Source organism: Typopeltis vanoorti, chromosome 16, assembly GCF_054136105.1.
Source record: "Typopeltis vanoorti isolate ZY-2024b chromosome 16, IOZ_Tvanoo_1.0, whole genome shotgun sequence".
NCBI lineage: Eukaryota > Metazoa > Arthropoda > Arachnida > Uropygi > Thelyphonidae > Typopeltis > Typopeltis vanoorti.
Window position 1 is genome coordinate 46,693,613 of NC_143564.1, and position 22,871 is coordinate 46,716,483.

The following is a 22,871-nucleotide window of genomic DNA, read 5'->3' on the forward strand; positions in this document are numbered from 1 at the left end:
ATCTTAAAAAAAATAACTTTGACCACCTGTTACAGACCATATAAAAAATTGGCATCCCTTATCCGCTCCACTAAAGACCAACCCCTCCCCCCCCCCCCAGACCTACCTGATGTATACCAGGTCCCTTGCAGCTGTAAGCTGTCCTACTTTGGCCAAACAGGCAGGACAGCGAATATCAGAATTTTGGAACACAAGGACTACATCCGGTTTCACCAGTACAGCCACTCTGGTCTTGCAGACCATGCTCTGGATACTCGCCATAGAATATGGTGGAAGAAAGCCACAGTAATACACCATTGTAAATGCAAATTTGAAGGGCTATTCATGGAATCAGCCTCAGCCATTAGAAACATGCCAAACCTCAAGAAATTTGGTTGCATGAGACTGCCCCAAATCTGGGAGACTTACATCAGAAGACCTTCAGCCCAATGGCCGAGAATACGTACATAGCTCGCTAGGGGGGACCATCAGGAATTTTAGGAGAAACAACAGCTTCCTGCTTTGTCCTCGGTTACTGTGTGTAGTGCCTGCGTGCACATGTCTGTATTTTAAGTCCCTGTGAAAATGGCAACGTTATGTTGCCGAAATATTGGAATATAGATTAAAGTTTCATTTTAATTTATATCATTTGAACGTTGTAAATTCCATAAGTAATTTAATAAACATGTATAACCAATGTCTAAGCTTTTCTACGAGAAAAGATATAACAGATGGTCTGTATCATATGTGGCCTCCCTCGAGGAGTTTCTGGTGATCACTTTTAATAATAGAATTTACAAGAAATATACAAGATGAATTTAATAGAAATTTTCCTGAATGGATTAATAAAGCAGGAAAAAATACACTTTTTATGTTATTAGTATTAAAGAGAGTATACTCGGACACATATTTGTAAACAGTGAAAAAAGTAAGACAGCATAACATCATTGAGACATTAAGACTCAAAAAAAAACTTGCTGACATCACTGTCCTCATAATTAAAACATGTTAGGACTGTTACCTTTATGATGTGCCAATAATGAGTTGAAAACAAATAATAACGGACTTTATTTATGCAATGAAAAGAGATGTGATGCCTCACCAACTTTGATACCATAGAATAACAGTAAAGGTAAGACAAGTGTAGAAGTGCATTAAAGAATATAAAAATGATCAAAGCGACACCACCTCATCATACAATACAGCATACTGTGTTGATGGTGTAGATTATTATTATACTGGTAATGATAATAATATTCAACAACCTAAAGGCATTCCAAAATGTAAATACCACAGTTCTCAAGGCAACATATAGGCATCATGTAACCCTTTTTGCTTTTCATTTTCAAAATTAATTTTAAATGGGCTGATAACTTGTGCTGGAAAGTGCTGAACTTTAAGTAAATGCAGAAAAAAGGAAACCAAGACTTCAATGACAACAATTACAATATGTTGATTTTCTTTTTGGACAAATTTTGTCCATTTGTTACAGAACTATAGCTAATAAGATACATGTTTTTAAAGCAGAATATAAAATTAAAGGATTTCATATCTACCAGAATTATATCAGTGATGTTAGTATTACAAATATTTAAATTAGAATAACGAAATGAGTAATGTCTATTGGACAAAACTTCTACAGTAACAAACATGCAGAGAGAGAGGTTACTGTTAAGAAAGGTCATTAAAAAGATTCACGTGTTATACACTGATCAGCAAATGAGCAATTTTTTTTTTGTAAGATGAATTTAATAGAAATTCTCCTGGATGGATTAATAAAGCAGAAAAAAAAAACTTTATATGTTATTAGCATTATTAAAGAGAGTATACTCAGACACATTTGAAAATAGTGAAAAGTATGATGGCATAACATCATTGAGGCAATAGGACTCAAAAAGACTTGATGACATCTTCGTCATCATAATAAAGACATGTTAGGACTGTCACCTTTATGATGCACCAACAGTTTACATAGACTTTGGGTAAAGAAGAAGAAAAAGAAACTAACTTTCAATAATTTTCTTTCAAATTAAAACTGTCAGGTCTCCAGTGCTATCAGATATTACATTTCTATCTTTTAAGACAGTATGCTAAACTGCATTAATCCCCCAAGACATTAGTCTTTCTTCCTGTCATTATGGTTTCAAATGCCACTGATCTCATGCAAAACAGTGTTCTACAAATTAGTCTACCATTTGTCAGTACTCCAATATTGTCATAACTAACCCATCGAGCTTCTAAGGCACTTTTTATTGCATCAATCCACCTAGACCTTGGTCTTCTTCTTAATATTTTTTCTGCCATTTTGGCATAATACACCTGTTCTGCTAACCTTTTTTCTCCTGTTCTATTTAAGCGACCATACCATGTTAGATTAGGCATACTCATACATTCTTGAATACTATTAATGTCAGGTTCCTTCCCAGTATGTTCATTTTTAATATGATTCTGCCACTGATGCCATCTGTTCATGCCCTTTTTTTCTCAGAAATCTCATATTTGTGGTCTCTAATCTTTGATCAAGTATTTTATTTCTAACCCAACTCTCAGCTACATAACTTTAAAAACTTGTCTGAACTCTGTCTTGTATACTGCTAGTTTAGTGTTTTGGGTAATTTCTCTCATATTTAATAAAAATTTATTCAACTGGAGAAGTTCGTTTTTCTCCATTCCCCCTTTTTTATTGATGTTAACTATGAACTCTACTCCAGTCATCTGAATTCGACCTTCTGTATTATACAGTGTAACCACCAAAACTTCATATTTGAGCATTTCCAGTTGAATATCATCTACTCCAGCTGCCTTTGCACATTTCAGGCTTTTGACAGTTTTTTTTTTTTCCATTCCCTTAATCTCAAGTATCTATATGTACCTTATGTTTGCATTCTTCTTGAAAATTTTCTACTACCACTCTTTCACTGCGTCTTTCATTTAACAGTCTTTCATAGTAATTATAGACATTTGAAATATTCTATCTTCAGTTTTCATGTCATCTTTCTTATCTTTTCTCCCTTCACAGTACTTTTTCCTTTAAAGATTTTTTAATGCATGCTAAAGATTTTGCCACTTTTCTGATATTAATCTTCTAAATTCTTATCGACAACTTCCTATAACTTTCATTTAACTACCTTCATTTTAAAATTTTTATGGAATTTACAACTGTGTTAAAAAAACTTTTCTTTATTATCCCGACGTTTCGATCTTCACATCAAGATCATCACCTGGAGCATACATAAATATACAGGACAAGCTGAGTTACATCATTAACTGTAAGCTAGAGAAACAATGATTTGATCACATGTTATTCTACTGGCATGACCTCTGGTGGAAAAAAATAAAATAAAATAAAATAAAAAATATAAATTTTTACATCAAGCTAAATTCTATTTTTACAATGACAGGAATAAACATTCTTTTAGATGGTTTTCTTTCAGAAACAATTGGTGTTCTATTTTTAGTATTACAATTCTTATTTTTGATTTACAATACTGGATTTTCTACAGTCCTGTTTATAGTTGTTCTTGGTGAGGAAGGTCGAATATATACCTTCCATTTGTTTGGGATTTTTAAACCATCATTGCTGTTCAGATTGGGGTGGTTGCTGATAATCTCACAGGCTTCCTTGAATTTCCGTTCATACCATGTTCTAGTGTGATGTAGACAGCTGGTGGTTTTCCAGTCAATTCTGTGTAAGGTATTCAGGGCATGATCAGAAAGGCCAGCTTCACCATAATTATTATATTTAATGTGTCGTTTATGTTCTTTTTGTCTAATAGGAATAGTGCGTCCTGTTTCTCCTATATAGAGTATGTTGGTATCAAGGAAGCCAACATGCCCAGTAAGGAAATTAAACCTCTACTAGAATTAAAGAAAAACAAGAAAACAATAATCACCAAAGCTGATAAAGGGAACGCCACAGTACTGCTTAACCAAAAGGATTACACAGGTAAGCTGAAAGCTCTATTGTTAGATCAGGCTACTTACCTCCCTCGAGTACAATCCCACCAACTCACAAATTAGAAAACTCCACGGGCTCCTTAAGACGGTCACTTCTTGGCCTGTGGAAAGTCACTAACAAATTAAAACCATTTAACTCCATACCCCCCATCCCCCGTATTTATGGACTCCCAAAAATACATAAGGAAAATGTGCCATTACGTCCCATAGTGGATGGCATTGATTCTCCCACATACAAACTAGCTAAACACTTGGCCAAAGCTCTCTCACACTATACTGGCAGCACACCTTCACACATAAAAAACTCAGCCAATTTCAAAGACCATAGAAAACCTTACACTCAAATACACTGACATAATGGTCAGTTTTGATGTCTCCTCCTTATTCACAAATGCCCCACTCAAAGAATCCTTAGAGTTAATCCAAGCTAAATTTCCTCCCGATATCACAGCATTATTTCAGTTCACAATGAACTCAGGCTATTTTGTTTGGCAAGGAAAATTCTACAAACAAATAGAGGGGACAGCCACGGGTTCTCCACTCTCCCCACCCTTGGCCAACTTTTATATGGGGACTTTTGAAGAGAAAGCCTTAAACTCTGCCCCACAAAAACCAACCATTTGGCTTTTTGGCCACATGGCTCCGATGCACTCCTCTCCTTCCTAACACACTTAAACAACCAGCACCCTAGAATCAAATTCACCCTGGAAGAAGAAAAAAACAACTGCCTTCCTTTCTTAGACACACTAGTCACCCACCAACCTGATGGAACCTTGGCTTTCTCAGACTATAGAAAACCCACCCATACAGGCAGATACATTCACCAACAATCCCACCACCCCTCCTCGCAACAATATGGAGTCATTAAGGCACTACACAACAGGGCTAAACTTATCTGTTCAAATGACAATGCCCTAACAAGAGAACTAAACCACATTCTCAACACTTTCTCAGCTAATGGCTACCTCCCCCAAATAATATTGAAACTAGTAAACCACAACCCCCCCCCACAACAAGGATTCCTCAAAATCCATCACCATACCCTATATCCGAGGCACCTCGGAAAAAATTACAAAAATTCTAAAAAAACATGACTTAACTTCTTGTTACAGACCATATAAAAAATTGGCATCCCTTATCTGCTCCACTAAAGACCAACCCCCCCCCCCCTAGACCTACCTGATGTATACCAGGTCCCTTGCAGCTGTAAGCTGTCCTACTTTGGCCAAACAGGCAGGACAGCAAATATCAGAATTTCAGAACACAAGGACTACATCCTGTTTCACCAATACAGCCACTCTGGTCTTGCTGACCATGCGCTGGATACCTGCCATAGAATACACTGGAAGAAAGCCACGATAATACACCGTAGTAAATACAAATATGAAAGGCTTTTTGTGGAATCAGCTTCAGCCCTAAGAAACAATCCAAACCTCAACAAATTCGGCTGCATGAGACTGCCTCAAATTTGGGAAACCTACATCAGAAGACCTTCAGCCCAATTGCCCAAGAATACCAACATTGCCCGCTAGGGGGCACCATCAGGACTTTAGGATAAATAATAGCTTCCTGCTTCTTCCCCACTTACTGTTTGTTGTGCCTGCGTGCACCTGTCTTGTTCTTAAGTTTCTTGAAAAAGCAACGTGACGTTGCCGAAATACTGAAGTATATTAAAATTTATTTTAATGTATATCCTAGTTGATGTTGTAATTTCCTTAAATTATTTAGTAAAAAAATGCATAACCAACGTCTAAGCCTTTCCACGAGAAGTGTGTATGAAAGTAGCTAAGCAAGACATTGGAATACTTAGTGATACAGTAGAATTCAGAAGATCAATTGTGGCAAAACTTCGGAAATTGTGGAGAGTGGCAAAATGTTCTAGATGGCATTGAAATAGCTTAGAAATGGAAAAATAGCAGGGGTGAATTATTGCTATGCTTGCTGTGCAAGCTCATTACTTGAGAAAGAAGTAGTATTTATTTGTTAATATAATGCATGCTTTTATTTTTGTAGAGAGAAGATTTCTTAAGCTTGCAATAATTGAGCTTTGCATTGTGTATCGAAGGCTGATGCTTGCTTGTCTAGTGAAAGCTACCTTGACTTGCTTGGTTGTAGGAGCTTCCAGGTCCTTGCTGCAGCACTGTGATTTCATGCATGCGCATAGCCATTTCCGCTCCCTTCACGTCGTCTTAAACACAGGCCATATACAATCAAAGTAGCTCTATCCAGTGAGCTTCAGCAAACCTTTAGAAGTGTGCATGTTGCTTGGGAAAATTAAGTTCGACCAGCTTTTTATGATGATGTTATTGACCAATTCGTAAAGAAGAACTGTAGAGTGGAATTTGTATTTAAGTAGCTAAATTGAAAAAGATAGAATATCATTTGTAAAATAAATGTTGTATTTGTACATAAATTTCTAAATATATAGTTTTAAATGGTCAGTAATTCATTATTCCACTAATCAGACTTCAATCACACCTCTCACTCCCTGAATGATAATGAGCAAGCATGAATTTCAAGACCAGCATTCACCCCTGGAAAATAGAGTAGGGAATAGAAAGAAATGATAAATGCGACATGAAAACTTAAGATAAAGATATTCTACATATGTCACATCTAGTAGAGCAGCTACAGAAGACTGCTTACTAGCCAAAACCTAGAATCTTCCTAAAATGTTATAATTGGACTTAGTGCAACATGCCATTCTAACATAGTGACTGGCTGACTGCAACTACTCCTCAGTTGCAGTCAGGCACAGCTTTAAAGCATTGAAAATAGAAGTTTTTGGATACTTCCTATAATCATGAAAATATAAATCTCATTGTATAGTAAAAGAAATGAAAGTGTTAAAAAAAAAAAAAAAAACTCAAAATATATTTTGCTACATCTAGAATTGTAATTAAATTAATATCTAAATTTTACATATATGAACATCGAATAACATAAAAATCAAATAACATGAATGAAAAGTGAACAGTTCGATATATTTATTATTACGGACAACTCCAAGGAGTCCTTAGACTCATCGAGGGAGGCCCTAAACATCATGTCAAGAACAACTATTCAACATCCACACAGTATCTATCATACTTTGCCTTGAACTCATTCACAGTCATGGCACCCACAACAGACTCTGGCAGCTTATTCCGCTCATTCACCACTCTCCAAGTAAAAAACCTAGTTCTAACACACTTGTTAACCACATTCTTGCCCAGTTTCCATGATAGACCCTAGTCCTCCCACCACCAGTCCTGTTCTGAAAAATATTCTCTGAATTAATCTTATAGAAACCCTTCAGTAATTTGAATGTCTCAATCATATCATCCCTTTTCCGCCTATCAACCAATTTCTGCAAACCACAAATCTTCAACCTGTTCTCATAAGGTTCATTCCATAGACCTGCTATTATCTTGGTCACTCGCCTCTGGATCATCTCCACCTCCTCTCCATCAAGAAGAAACCTTGGTGCCCAGATCTGGACACAGTAGTCAAGATGGGGTCTTATCAAGGCTCGATACAGAGGAACAATAACTTGCTTGTCTCTTCTCATCAAAGTATTCTTCAGTAACCAAATGATTTGATGAACTGATTTAGCTACTTTTGCAATGTGCCCCCTAAACTTCAACTCCCTATCCACCAACACTCCCAAATCCCTGGCCTCGTCGATCTCCTGGAGTACAGTTCCACCAATGTGGTGGAACTGTACTCCGCCTTGTAAGGGCAAAGTGCACTTACACTTTGCCACATTAAATTGACATCCATTCTCCTTAGCCCATCCACCAATCTATCCAAATCATCCTGCAAAATTTTGACATCATGTGCATTCACTATTGTTCTACAGAACTTTGCATCATCAGCAAACAGATGAACAGTTCCTCTCAGATCCTTTCCTATATCGTTAATGAACAAATTAAACAGTAGTGGTCCAAGAACAGAACCCTGCAGCACACCACTGGTCACAGGCTGTCTTGTGGATTCTACTCCTCAATAAACTACTCTCTGATATCTCTCCATCAACCACCCTCCTATCCATCTCACCAACCCTATATCCATCCCCATATGCTGCAGTTTACTGATTAGAATTCCATGTGATATCCCATCAAAGGCCTTAGCAAGGTCCAGCAGTACCATGTAAACCCATTACCCTTATCCAGTTCAGCCATCCCTGTGTTATAAAACGTGAGCAAGTTACTGAGGCATGATCTACCCTTCACAAAACCATGCTGTCCCCCATACAATATCCTGTTTTCATCTATCCATTCCTGTATTTTTCTCTTGACTACTTTCTCCAAAACCTTGACGACTCCTCCTGATATGCTGATCGGTCGGTAATTTGCAACAGCAGTCTTGGAACCTCTTTTATGCAGTGGAAGTATTTTCCCCTCTTTCCACCCCTTCGGGACTAACCCAGACCCGAGACTCAAATTAAACAAAGTGTTCAAGGGCACTGACAATTCTTTAGCCACTTCACATAAGACCCAAGCTGGTAGACCATCCAATCCCACAGATGCATTCACATTATTTCATCCACTATGACCTATAAACAACTTACTAGACATATAGAGAATTAGATATTTTACATGGTACTGTCAAATGTAATATGAAATCTAATTATCAGGTCAAGTCAGTGCTATAAAAGTCGCATCTGCCACACAGACTATAAGGAATGTATCATTTCAAAAAGAGAAAGGCCAACAGCAAATGTAAATGTGATAAATTTTTGTTAGGACATGAACTTGTCATCACTATTTTCCAACATAGCAATGTGTATAGACTTAGAAACCTGCTTGCAGCAGTACAATGGATGAAAGAATTTGAAGGAAAAGGGGTTAGTAAGGCATGGGAGATATTTAAGAAAAAACTGTTCACAGCAGAAGTAGGTTGTATACCTCGACATGAACTTGTCATCACTATTTTCCAAGATAACAATGTGTATAGACTTAGAAACCTACTTGCAGCAGTACAATGGATGAAAGAATTTGAAGGAAAAGGAGTCAGTAAGGCATGGGAGATATTTAAGGAAAAAAAAAAACTGTTCACAGCAGAAGTAGGTTGTATACCTCGAGTGAGGACAAAGCAATTTAGAGTCAAATGGATGACAAGAGAAATACAAGAATTGCAGATAAAAAATATTACAGAAAACACATAAAAGGGGGGGGGGAGAGGCAGAGAACATCTGTTTGAGAAATATAAGGCTCAGGCTAGGAAACTGCCTAGTATCATATGGAGAGAAAAATTAGAATACGAGAGGTGACTGGCATGAAATCGAAGGAGAATTTCAAAGAGTTTATTTCACTATGTGGCAAGTAGAAGGAAAAATGACGATTACCTTGCTGGATGGAATGGGACTCGGGTGACCAATGCAGATGTATAGTTGAGCTATTAAATAATCACTTTATTAGAATGTTCCATCCTGGTACAGCAGACTTTATTCCAAGAAGGATGATGAGTGGTGAAGTGTGAGAACTGAATAAAAATGATGTATTCTGAATACTATGTATGCTAACCGTCTGTAAGGCAGGGGACTGGATGGAATTTCACCACGTTTTAAGGGAATGTGTAATTCTCCATTCTACCACCAATGCATAAAGATGGTGGTAGAATTGAGGTATTAAACTATAGGTTGTTTGTATTTCTTCTGTAGTTTGGCAAAATTGGTAACAACATGTATACAGAATTAAGCAAATGATAGCAATATTATTTATGCTGGACAACATGGATTTCTTAAAAGATGCTCTTATTTTAGTAATCTGGTTACCTTTTGCAATAGAGTAGCAAGAGTACTCGATAAGGGTAAGGCTGCATGCTGTCATTTTTTTATTTTATTTTTCCAAAACATTTGACAGGGTGCTACATGTCAAGTTGGTGTTTGAGTTGCAGCATATGGGCTTGGATATCAGGAGTTGTATATAAGGGAACAATATCAGGGAGTAGGAAGGTTACAAGTGGAATTCAATACTGGGGCCATTACTGTTCAGTTTTATGCCATTGTGATATTGTCAATAGGCTACAGAGAGAGATATTCAGTTATTTGCAGATGATGCGAAGCTTGGGAGGGCTATTGGTAATACCAAACAAACTACATTATAAAAAGATGTTTATTAACTGGCTTATATTTTGCTGGATTTCAAACTAGCATCTTCAGAGCAAAACAATGTGTTACAGTTTACATGTGACAATGAATAAGTGAAACAGTTCAGATTGTAACAGATAAAAGATATAAAGTCCTAATATCACACTCTAATGTTGTAAAAAAAAAGAAATATTACAAGTGTATAGGAACTGATCACAGTCTCACAAATTTTGGCAAAATGATGTTGCCATATTTGTTATTACTTGCATAATAATAATAAATAAATATTATTAATGTATTTCACCAAAATGTACATTTTATTACAACTGCCTACAAAGCTATTTTCTCAAATCTGTATGTGAAGAAGTTTTTTGCAAAGAGAGAAAAATCAGCACCCCCATGGTGGACTCAGGAAGTTAAAGAGGCAGTCAATGAAAAGAAGAAAGCATAATTGAAAGTTTCTGACAAGTAAGCCAGTTTGTGTTCTAAAGGAATAAAGAGAAAAATGTAAGAAAGCCTTAATGGTATCTCCACCTTGATGTGGTAAGGAGACTTGTGTGCACCAATGACCTCAATAGCTATGCAAAGTTACTAGTAAGGCCTCCTTAGCTGGAGATCAAGAGGTAGGCGCCAGAAAATGAGAAATACCCTGGTTGTCCAGTTTGGAAGTTTTGCATAATAATAATTATTACGTGACACCTCCAAGGAGTCCAAAGACTCATCGAGGGAGGGTACCTACTCTACAACTGTCTCCTCCACTCAATCCACCAACTACACCAAGGCTAGTTACCTTACCAAGTAAATATCTCTATAATGCTTCAACTGGAAATTTCATTGGACAGAAAAGATAGAAGTAAAAGATTAGAATCTTGGACGTTTAAAAGTAGCTATGTGAAATACAAGAAATATAAACAAAGCGGAATTAGTAAAACAACTAAAAAACCAAAAATGTTAATAAAGCTGTGATAACAAAAACAAAAAATAAGTTAAAGGAAACAAAAAATATAGATGGTTATACTATGTTATATAGTGAAGTAGAACATCTTTTATAGATTCTAGTGGAGTGGCCATTTTTATTGATAAATAAATGGAAAAATAGAATACAAAAGTATAATTTTTGTAAATGATTGAACTACAACAGTTAAATTAAAAACAAATAGATGCTACTTAACTTTCATAGGAGTCTATGCCTGTGAAAAAGGTAGAAAAGAAGATTCTGAACAATTAAATTTATCTAAAACTAGTAAAGAAATGTTGCCAAGATTCTTGGGACCGAGGAACAAAAAAACAGAAGAAGAGATACGTGGAAGACAAGACATAGCCTACAAAATATTAAGGAAATTAAACAATGAAGCAGAAATCAACAGAACATTATAAGACTTTATGGTATGACCCATATTTATTAACAGAAAATAACAATGAAGAAATCAGTACTGATAAAGAACCAATTAGATTTGAAGAACTACAAGAAGCAATAAAAGTTCCAAAAAAATAGAAAATCAACTAGATTAGATGACATAAATACAGAGCTTTGGAAGTTTGGTGAAGAATATTTACATCAAAGATTTTTTAAGTTAATAAATAACTGCTGGAGTTAATGTGATGTTCCATCAGATTGGTCAAAAGCTAAGGTGGTATTTATATTTAGGAAAGGAGATATAGATGACTATGGAAATTACAGAGGAATAAGTCAAATCTCCAATACCAGCTCGCAAAATTACAAGAAACCTGAAGAAATTATAATATGATTATAAATTTAAGTAAAACAAGGATAATGAAAATAGGAAGACCTCCAGAAGATATAACAGATAACACTCAATCAGAAACCATAGAACAAGATAATGGTTTTAATTAGCTAGCAGCATATTCGACTTCAAATTTAAATAACATAGCAACAATAAAACACAGACTCTACATAGCATGGTTAATGATGAATAAACTTAATAATAAAATTTGGAAAATAACAAAATTCCACACTATAGAGAAGTATAATACTATCAACAGCTCTCTACAGGGCAGAAACTTGGACCTTAAAAAAAAGATGCAGAGAGGAAACTGTTGGCTTTTGAAATGAAATGCTTCAGAAAAATCAACAGAAAGCACTGGGCAGAACATAACACTAATGCACAAGTGCTGCAAGATTTGAATATCTCCAATTTAACAATTCTAACACAGCTCTAATTCAATTCTATTGTTTTGGGCACACTGTGTGAATGGAACTGGACAGACTTCCTGGTATTTAAGGCACTACGGAAGGTACATGACCAAGGGGAAGACGAAAATTAACATGGCATAAAGTCCTTAGAACTGCATTGGACTTTTAAAGCTATGGGCATATGAAAAAGCTTGATTTGGACAGAGAATAGTGGAAGGCTCATATCCACATGGGACTCAACCTGTCTTGAGGACAGAAGAGGATAAGAAGAAGTTTATTAAATACAAGTTACACAATACATTAAATTTTTGAATAAAAGATTTGCAAACAATTTACCCTCAGAAAAACAAAATTGCTTTGATTTCAGACATGGAAGATCATATATACACAATATTTATGTTTTAAAGCAAATTATTGAAAAAAAAAAAAGATGAGAATTTAATTTGGAGAGTAATAATCAGTAATCAGTTCTGGCACTCTCGAGATAGTTCCCACTCACTATCGCCTCAGGCTAGACCTGCCACGAGAAAGCCAGTTCAAATTTGACTGTTGTTATTCCTTACTTTTTTATGAGAAGTCCACGTTTTATCTTGCTATTTTCCAGTTTGTGAGTTTGTGATAATTTGTACACCTGAAGAAGTCAGCATTCCAATGAAATTAGTTGTGTTTTAATTAAAGTTTTTATCTTACCTTATCTGGGTGTTCCTAGTCAATAAAATTATGATTTAAAATGTCTACAATCTGAGTAAATACCAGTTACAATATATATATATATATATGACCTGAAAATACTTCAGGCAGAAACTTGGCTTACTTGCCTGTTTGCTTACTTGGGAAAAAAAAAGGATTATAACCAAGTTTATAAAATTTCTTGGTATCTTTAACATATAGTACACCCAAGGTAAAAAACATTCTACATATATATAGATATAGATGGGAACTATGTGAGCTGTACTTCAATCATATGAAATTCAACTTTCTTACCAGGCTCTCTGAATTATGCAGTATAGCTACTGCAAAACTTTTATACCTCCATACTTAAGCATTTCTGGTTGAATATCATCTACTCCAGTTGCCTTTCCACATTTCAAATTTTTGACAGCTTTTTTCTAGTATGGTTCTGTCACTGCTTAGTTCATTTAACAGTCTTTCAAAGTTACTATTCCAGACATCTAGGATATCCTCATCTTCAGTTTTCATGTCAGTTTTATCATCTTTGATTCCTTTTTACAGTAATCTTTTCTCCATTTCTGAGCTTTTTCAATAGCCTCCAGAGCATTTTGTCACAGTCCTGATCTTTTGTTTAGCTACTTTTACACGTAGCTAAGCTCTCTTATATTTTTCTTTGTATTCTTTTAGGGCATTTTCCAACTTATTAGCTAGGAAATTTTGGTATGCTCTCTTCTTTTCCAGGATTGCTTCTTTAATTCTTGTGTCCACTATTGGGATTCTTATTTTTTTATTCTTGCACACAACTTCACCACATACCTTCCTAGCTAAATCCATCTATGTCTTCTTCAGAGTTTGCCAGTGACACTAAGGCTTGGTTCTTGTTTGGTATTATTTTATTAGGTTGTTAAACATTTGTCTCTTTCTGTACATTATGCGCAAGAAATCCTGAGATCTTAGTTTGTATGAATCTTGCTCACATATGAAATGAATTTATTTACATTAGATATTAGAGATTAATTATAATTTTATGCAAACACTGAAGTTTTGAAATGCTCGTGCTGTTTGTATCTAGACAAACATCTTTTTAAAAAATTTACTATGTTGTCAATTACAGGAAAAGTGAAAGTTACCACTACATTATCTGAAGTGATTAAACAGTGCACTAGCCCTACTAAATAAAGAAACACTATAAATTCTGCTTGTTTCATAACAAAACTGTAATTAACTTTCCTGCAGTACGAAAAGAACTTTATTGTGAGTTCAAGCACAGCAATGAAAACATGTCTGTGCAAAATGGTGGACTAGAGCGGATATTTTACCATTGTATTTCCAAGCATGCGCAGTTGTGAAAAGAATATTAACAGACATCACTAAGCATTTAGCTGTTCAAAAGGAGAGAAGATAACACAACAGGAGAACTGTGAAGTTTCTGTCTCTTCAATTACATGAAGATGGAAAACAGAAATTACAAGTTAGAAATGGAAAACTTAGAGAACATATCCTTTCATAAAGAGATAAGTGTAAAGCTTATTGTAGTCATTAATCCATATAAGAATTATTTCAGCTAAATGTGAAAGGAACTTTATTGATTTCAAGTTCACATAGAAATGGGCAGAATAAAGTCTGTTGATGTTTTAGATAGGATTCTCAGTCTGAAGAAAGAATTGATACTATGCTGAAACTTTCATACAATACATTCAATCTGTGATGAAGCTCTTGCTATGGTTTTAGTAGTTTAGTCAATGGAATTTACTGTTACTTTCATACAGAAATTGAATCAAGTTATTGAAGTATCTTGGATGAACACAAGATATATTTTCTTCAGTTTCTGTGACTTTAGGATGTCAAAAAATTTTAACTGACATGTGTCGTTGTTATACAGGAAGCAATTTTTGTGTTAGCTTTCTCTCCTATATGAATTCAAGAAGGAATAAAGTTTTGTAGGAGGCAAGGGAATAAAATTTCAGAAGTTTTATCCATAAAGGATAATAACTGTTAAACAATGTGACCGAAAGGAAGTAGTACAGTTTTAGATGATTTTCTTGTTGTCTGAAGAAAATACTGGCATTGGCATAGTTAAGTTAAAGTGATTTTATGTTGCATCATTGGTGTCTATTTCTAAATTAAAGATTTTTTATTTTGGTTATAAATGTATTTTGAAGATCTCTTAATGAGTTGATTGTTATTAGATTGATTTAGAAGATAATATGTGATATCCTTTGTTGTTTTAAGGATACTTGCGACATAAGACTGAATGATATAATCACGTAATCACAAGAAAGATATTTAACCAAATATTTCGGTCTGGAAATAGCAGACCATCGTCGGTGGTATTACAAGAACAGTTTAAAAAAAATATACAAGCTAGAATACTAACAATAGATCGTTGAAATTAGAACATGCCGCGTGATGTTATATCACTAAGTATGAAACGAAATATTTTGAAGTAGAAACATGATTGAATTTGCTATTAAAAAAAAAAAAAAAAAAAAAAAAAAAAAAATTAATGAGTAATTTTGATTAGGCTTTCCCAGATTTTTGATATAGATATGCAGTCATTACGATTCAGGTTGGGATGATGGAGCAAGGCCTCCACGCTTTCCTTGAACAAACGTTCGAACCTGTAACGGGATCTATGTAAGAGGCGCGTCTTGGACCAAAGGATGCTGTGGTCAGTTTCAATCCCGTGTTGAGCCAAACCAGACTTTTCAGGTTTATTGTGAAGAATGGATGATTGATGTTCTTGGATTCTTTTTTCAAGAGAACGTCCAGTCTGTCCAAAGTAAGAGAGATCACAGTTGCAAGGAATTTGATAAACTCCAGGAAGAGATAAAGTTGAGCGTTTGTCTTTAGGAGAAGGAAAATGAGAAGACAATTTGTTAATAGGAGAATACGTAGCTGTTAAATCATATTTCTTCAAAATTCTTGCAAAATCTGGGAAAGCCTAATCAAGATTACTCATTAATTTTTTTTTTTTTTTTTTTTTTTTTTTTAATAGCAAATTCAATCATGTTTCTACTTCAAAATATTTCGTTTCATGCTTAGTGATATAACATCACACGGCATGTTCTAATTTCAATGATCTATTGTTAGTATTCTAGCTTGTATATTTTTTAAACTGTTCTTGTAATACCACCGACGATGGTCTGCTATTTCCAGACCGAAATATTTGGTTAAATAAATATCTTTCTTGTGATTACGTGATTATATCATTCTGTGATATCCTGGGATACAAATCTGTAAGTAATCTGTAGTTCAGTTTCAAGTATACCTTCGTTTTTGTTTTGAAATTAACAGTTAAACCACTCAGAGTAGAGGAGGTAATTTACTAACAGTATACTGACAGGATTGTATGCAAGCGAGAAAGAATAGTAAAATAACATTCTTCATGCTTCATTTCCATTAAATCTACAACATATGTAATAACAAAACAGGATCTATATCTATTAGATATAAACAATCCATTTACTATAATGAGATATACAAATAATCATTTTGTATAATAGAAATAGCAGAAAATAACTCTGAATGAGGATAATTCATTTATTCACAAAATGCATAAATACCCACTCTGTGAAGAATGACAATTACATTTTTAACTAGGAAAGATCAGACTACTCTAAATTAAATTTTACCTTGATATCACAAGCTTCATTTAGAATATCTGTGGCTACTAAGGAAACTGCATGACTTTTATCATAGAGTTGGGTGACAAGTAACTCTACTGCCCATTTACGAAAACCAGAAAAATTGGCACGTAGGAGTACACGCAAATAATTTGTTGCATAGAAACGGGAATTCTGAAAAGTAAATGATGAAAATTATAAATTGTGAGCATACCATTAAGCATTAAGCATTAAAACCTATAAGCATTCCATAGTGATCCTAAATGCGTACTAACACTCTTGAAATTAGAAGAGCATATATCAGTGGAAAGCATAAAACTTTTCCAAAGGTAAGTATAGGATCTGATTTATTTTTTATTTTATTTTATTTTTTTGAGGATGGGAAAGGACCTAACTTTTTTTAATATAATTTTTAATATGCTATAAATTAGAAAAACATGTTATGTGCATTGACAAATCCATTGAAATGACCGTGAAAGAGAAGCACATCAATTTTGGCTACCTGTTGTTTCTTACACCGTTATTTTGTTAAAGAAGAGGGAAAGGTGCAAATTGGGAATCATGAGCATATTGTAATTATCATTTAAGTGCTGGCAAGAAATCAAAAGAAAGAGATTATTTATATTACTTCTTATCAGACTGCAAGCTGATGTTAGTAGAAGCAGTTAGCGGTGTAATTAAAAGCATGCAATCTTCATATGTAGGTTTCCAGAAATACAACTGAAATCTACTATCCAGAAAAAAAAAAAAATTACTCTATAGTATCAGACTAATTAATCAAAATATTTTTATCAGTGATATTTCAAAAAACCGAATGTTAAATGCAAAGCAAACAGGAAGAGGGTGATTGTTATGGGTGATTTGAATTATGGTACTATAGACTGAACTGATGAGATAGCATGAAGAAGTAAAAGAAAATTAATTTCTCAACTTTTTGGGAGACATCTACATCAGGCAGTATGCAATAGAGGCATGTGAGGATTGAAGATCTGGATTTGATCATCTCATCAAAGGATAAGATGATTGTGTAAAATTTCCCTGTGCTTGCTGAGAGTGACCATGAAGTGATTACCTTGGTGGCTGCCAGCTATATGAGGACTTCTGTGAGGAAAAGATGTATGTCAACCTACAAGGTTGGTGATTATGTAAAACTCAGGAGACATCTTGCAGTTTTAGCATGGAATAAGGAGTTGACAGGAAAGGAATCAATGCTACTTGGATGATATCAAGAACTGCCTAGCAGAAGCAATGTCTAAATGTAGTTCATAGGTCAGAAGGTTAAATAAAGTTAGGTGTGAAATGAATGAATGAAGAGATTAAGCATGGAGTACAGAAGAATAAGGCATTAGGAAGGCAACATGAGTTGAGTGATAATAATCAGTTCCATGAGGAGTAAAGAACAGACATGGAGTGACTCAGTTGAGACATCAGTTGTGACTCAGAAGCTAGCTAATGAAGCAATAAACCTAGAGAGTAATTTTGATATTTAGCAAGCATAAGAAATAATGCTTATGGAAGGATAATAGTGATTGCAAGAGAATGATAAAGGGATAACCACTGTGAGGATATAGTTGAGATAAAAAATGAACAGTTCATAAAAATATTTCAATCTTGTGAATGTGACATCATGTGGAGTTTGAGAACAATGAAGGGAAGGAGGAGGAGAGACTGACTATGAATTAACAAGAGGTAGACGGAACTGAGTAAATGATATTTATAAGACTGTGGGACTTGATGATATATCATCATGTGTTTTGAGGAAATATGCCAGGGAGTTAACATCTGTCTTGGTATACTTGTTTAATAAGAGTCTTATATTAGGCCAAGTTCCAAAAGAATGGAATAAAGGCAAGATTGTACTGTTTTTTTAAGGAAGGTGACAGAACTAAAGCTGAAATTATATGTGTGTCAGATGTTGTGGTTAGTGTTAGAGAGGCTAGTGAGAACCAATATTCAGAATTGGGTTCAAAACAGTATGAAGTTGCTGAAGGAAGGTTATGTTTTAGTAATCTGTAAAATTCAGAAGACACTAACTTACAGAAGTATGGAAATTCTGGTTTCATTGTATAAGGTGCTGATTAGGCCACACATATGGACTACTGTGCAGAGATTTAGTCACCTGGTTTTCAAAAGGATGAAGATATACTGAAATGGGTCCAGAGGCCATTAATTAATTTGGTTTCTAATCTCTGGAATGTTCAGTATGAAGAATGGTCAAGAAGATGCAATCTGCAGAGTCCAGTGAATATGAGGAAGAGGGAGGATATGAGAGATGTATAATTTGGTAAGAGGTTCTCATCAGATTATGAAGATGTTTTTGCATAGAACAGTGGGAGATGAGAGGAGAAGAACAAGAAGTCAGCTGCATAAGGAAGGTGTGAGAAGCAGGTTTTTTGCATAGAGTGATGAATGATTGGAATGCATTGCCTGAAAGTGGGGTGTCTGCAGATTATGTCAGTGCATTTCAGGCATGGTATGATGAGCTGTGTATGTTATCTTCAAACCTCAGATGATGAATCGACTCCATGGAGGTCTAAAGATGATAATAATGTTATGACAAAAAATAAATAAATAAAATAAATAAATAAAAATAAAATAATATATTTTTCTTGCTATATCTTACACATAATTATACAAAAATATCCTTTTCTTTACGTGGATTTTAAATGCAAGCCACTAACAGTTTGTGCCTTTACATACTGGTTTTTCATATTTCTATACACTGAAGGATATAAGGGTTCCTTATTTTTTTTATTTTTTCTCAGTTACTGTGTTGTAGTGCCTGCGTGCACGTGCCTTTTTGTAAGTTCCTTTTGAAAATGGCAACGTGACGTTGCCGAAATATCGGAAATATTTATTAAAGTATAATTTAATTTATATTCGGATCTACGTTGTTCAATTCCCTAAGTGATTTAGAAATGCATAATCAACGTATAAGCTTGTCTACGAGAATCAAGGGTTCCTTATATCCTACATATCCATAATACTAAAAATCAGGTATGGGTATATGGTAATCAATTAAGCTTGTACAATCCGGAATGAACTGATCTAATCATAGACCTAATATAGATAGTGTTACAGTTTAGTTGAAAGAGAAAAGTTGTAAAAATAATCATAATTTATAATTATGAATCTTTTTACAGTTGTTTCTTCATTCTGTATATCAATAGTTTTGGTTTCGTAACACGTATATCGGGTAGCGATGTACCCGTTATTGATATTATTATTATTGTCAAAATGAAATGTAAAGCATTTGAAAAATTGATGTACTTACTAGATTCTGATAATTATGTTACTTTCAATCTTTTTTTATTGTAATTTAAAATTATTACGTGTTGTGTTTTGAAAAGACATTCTCATTACGCTAACGGAGACAACACGTCAGCCATTATACGTAACTTCTTGCTTGCACACTCACTTGGAGTGCGCATGCTCGCTGAGGAATTTGATGGATGATCAACAGCTGACAGAGAGAGTATTCGGTATCAGAGTAATGAAGAAAACAAGAGAGCTAATGGAAGTTTAAGAACACATACTGGAGAATACTTAATCGTGTGGAAAGGCTTATGTGTTCGACACACATGTTGATTGGATTTTAACAGTACAGATGCGAACACAGATTGATAAGAAAATAACTATTTATTAACTTAACACTAATATTTTGCTGGTACTATATCCAGCATCTTCAGAGCATACAAACAAAGTTTGTTACATTAGTGAGACAACCGCAATCCGGTGTAACAGTGGGACTAGTATGAGTAATTGTACCGTGCAACACAAAGACTAAAGTACTAATTAGGTGCATCTAAGTTATAAAAAATAAAATAAAAATAAATAAAAAACAGATATTAATTTGGTCTTAGGATGACTGTCTCCCAAATCTTTGGTAGATTTATACAACTATACTTGTTGAGGTTTGAAGTATGTTTCAGGGCCTCTGTTGATTCCAGGAACAACCTCTCTGACTTGTAAAAGCTTCTGTGCAGTAATTTTGTTTTTTTCCAATTGATCCTGTGTGCAGGGGTATCCAAAGCATGGTCTGCCAGACCTGACTTGCCATAGCGAAAGTGCCGGATGTCCACAGTTCTTCCCGTCTGTCCATAGTAGGTTCGACGACATGAACAGGACACTTCATAGACTCCTGGATGTGATAAAGGAGAGAATCTGTCCTTAGGTGAACAGATGAGAGTTGCCAATTTCACCTAAGGTTTAAATACAGTGCATAGTTAGTGTTTATTAAGCACCCTAGATATCTTTTCAGATGTGCCTTTAATGTATGGGATGGTGATAGTTTTGTTATAGTCTTCTGTTATAGAATGATAAGGTTCCTTATCATTCTTGGTTTATAGAAAATCCACACATACAGGGAGATATTTACACAAAAAATCACACATCACCCTTCTCAACAATATGGTATCTTAAATACACTAACCCATAGAGCTAGAGCAATTTGTTCGAATGACATTGCTCTCACTGCTGAACTTTCTCACCTGCATCACACCTTCCTGACCAATGGCTATAATCCCCATAAGAGAGAGAAAATACTGAATGCTCACCAAAAATCCCCCCCCCCATCTACCACAGAAGACTATAACAAAACTATCACCATCCCATACATTAAAGGCGCATCTGAAAAGATATCTAGGGTGCTTAACAAACACCAACCAACTACACACTGTATTTAAACCTTGTGTGAAATTGGCAATTCTCATCCGTTCACCTATGGACAGATTCTCTCCTTTATCGCATCCAGGAGTCTATGAAGTGCTCTGTTCATGTCATCAAGCCTACTATGGACAGACAACAGACAGGAAGAACTGTGGACATCTGCCTCGGTGAACACTAAAAATATATTGGACTTTTGCTATGGCAAGTCGGGTCTGGCAGACCATGCTTTGGATACCCCTGCACACAGGATCAATTGGAAAAAAACAAAAGTACTGCACAGAAGCTTTTAAAGTCAGAGAGATTGTTCCTGGAATCAACAGAAGCCTTGAAACTTACTCCAAACCTCAACAAGTATGGCTGTATAAATCTACCAAAGATTTGGGAGACAGTCCTCCTAAAACCAAATTAATATCTGGTTTTTTTTTTTTTTCTTAACTTAGATGGTGCCTAATTAGGACTTTAGTCTTTGTTTTGCAGGCTACAATTATTCATACTAGTCCCACTGTTACACCAGATTGCGGTTGTCTCACTAATGTAACAAACTTTGTTTGTATGCTCTGAAGATGCTGGATAATACCAGTGAAATATTAGCGTTACGTTAATAAATAGTTATTTTCTTATCAATCTGTGTTCGCATCTATACCGTTAAAATCCGATCAGCATACTGGAAAAAAATTTTTCTTATGAAGTTTATAAGTTTTATGTGACAGTCAGAAGAATATTAATAGAAGATACTGAAAAGGAATCATAGAACTACGAGTCTTCAAACTGGAGAAGTTAAGACTGTCAACAACTATTTAGTGAATAAAAGATATTGCAGTCAATGTTCTAATTGAATGTTCGAGGAAACGCTCATTGGAAAGTTTCATCTGTCTTAAGGATGCCAGAATAAGCTCAACTTAGATATGTTGTTTATGAAGTAGTAGAAGAAACTGTTTTTCTCTGATATAGTAAATTGTGCTTCAAACAGAACTGCAAGAGGTAAGAATATTTATACATCAGTGAGACAGGAGGAATAATATTGTGTGCTATATTTAAAAAAAAAAGAAAGAATCCTGTGGAAAAGAAGAAGAAAATTTTATATTTTCGGAAAAGGCCCTAACAAAGAAACTGACTCTGATGAAAATTTTTTGTTGTTGTGAAAACAAGGTGTTTAGTCTGGTAGATGTGATTAAGTAATGTCAAACAATCCGGTAATAGAATGAGTCAGAAAATGGATGATTTAAATATTTTGGATAAGAAAATCTCTAAACTGTAGATTTATTTTAGAAGGCCTTGGATCCAGTATTTTGTAGTTTTGAGATTTTATTTAAAATGTACATATTGTTTTAGTTTTTATTAAATGTGTATATTTTTTATTTGGTCTTGGGTCATACAGGAGATAGTAATTCTAGTAGTGAAGTTTCTTCAGTTAAAGACGAGGAATTTTTTTAAGTTAATCAATCCAACCTTTGTAATACCTTCATTCTCAGGTGATAGTCATGAAAGCATAGAAACAATTTTTAGACATGCAGAAAAGATTAGAGATTTAGGAAAATGGGCAGATTTCTATTTGTTAATAATACTTTGTAATAAATTATTGGACAAAGCTAAAACATCCCCTTTATTGAAAGACAGTGACAGTTATGCAACATTTAAAAGTTCGCTAATATCTGAATTTTCAAGTGTGGGAGAATTAGGGCCTAACATTTGGAAAATTCATCAGTGCATTCAATTTAACAGGGAATCTGTTTCAGAGTAT

At 34.7% G+C, this 22,871-nt stretch overlaps 1 protein-coding gene across 2 annotated transcripts in view; it reads right to left on the reverse strand.

Moving 5' to 3' along the window:
• Positions 1-22,871, reverse strand: part of rictor (rapamycin-insensitive companion of Tor) — a 955,009-nt gene that overhangs the window by 352,273 nt on the left and 579,865 nt on the right. For both annotated transcript variants that reach the window (XM_090406113.1, XM_090406114.1), the window contains exon 20: positions 16,472-16,636. In XM_090406113.1, coding sequence (XP_090262239.1) covers positions 16,472-16,636 — 165 coding nt within the window. The remainder of the gene's footprint in view (positions 1-16,471; positions 16,637-22,871) is intronic.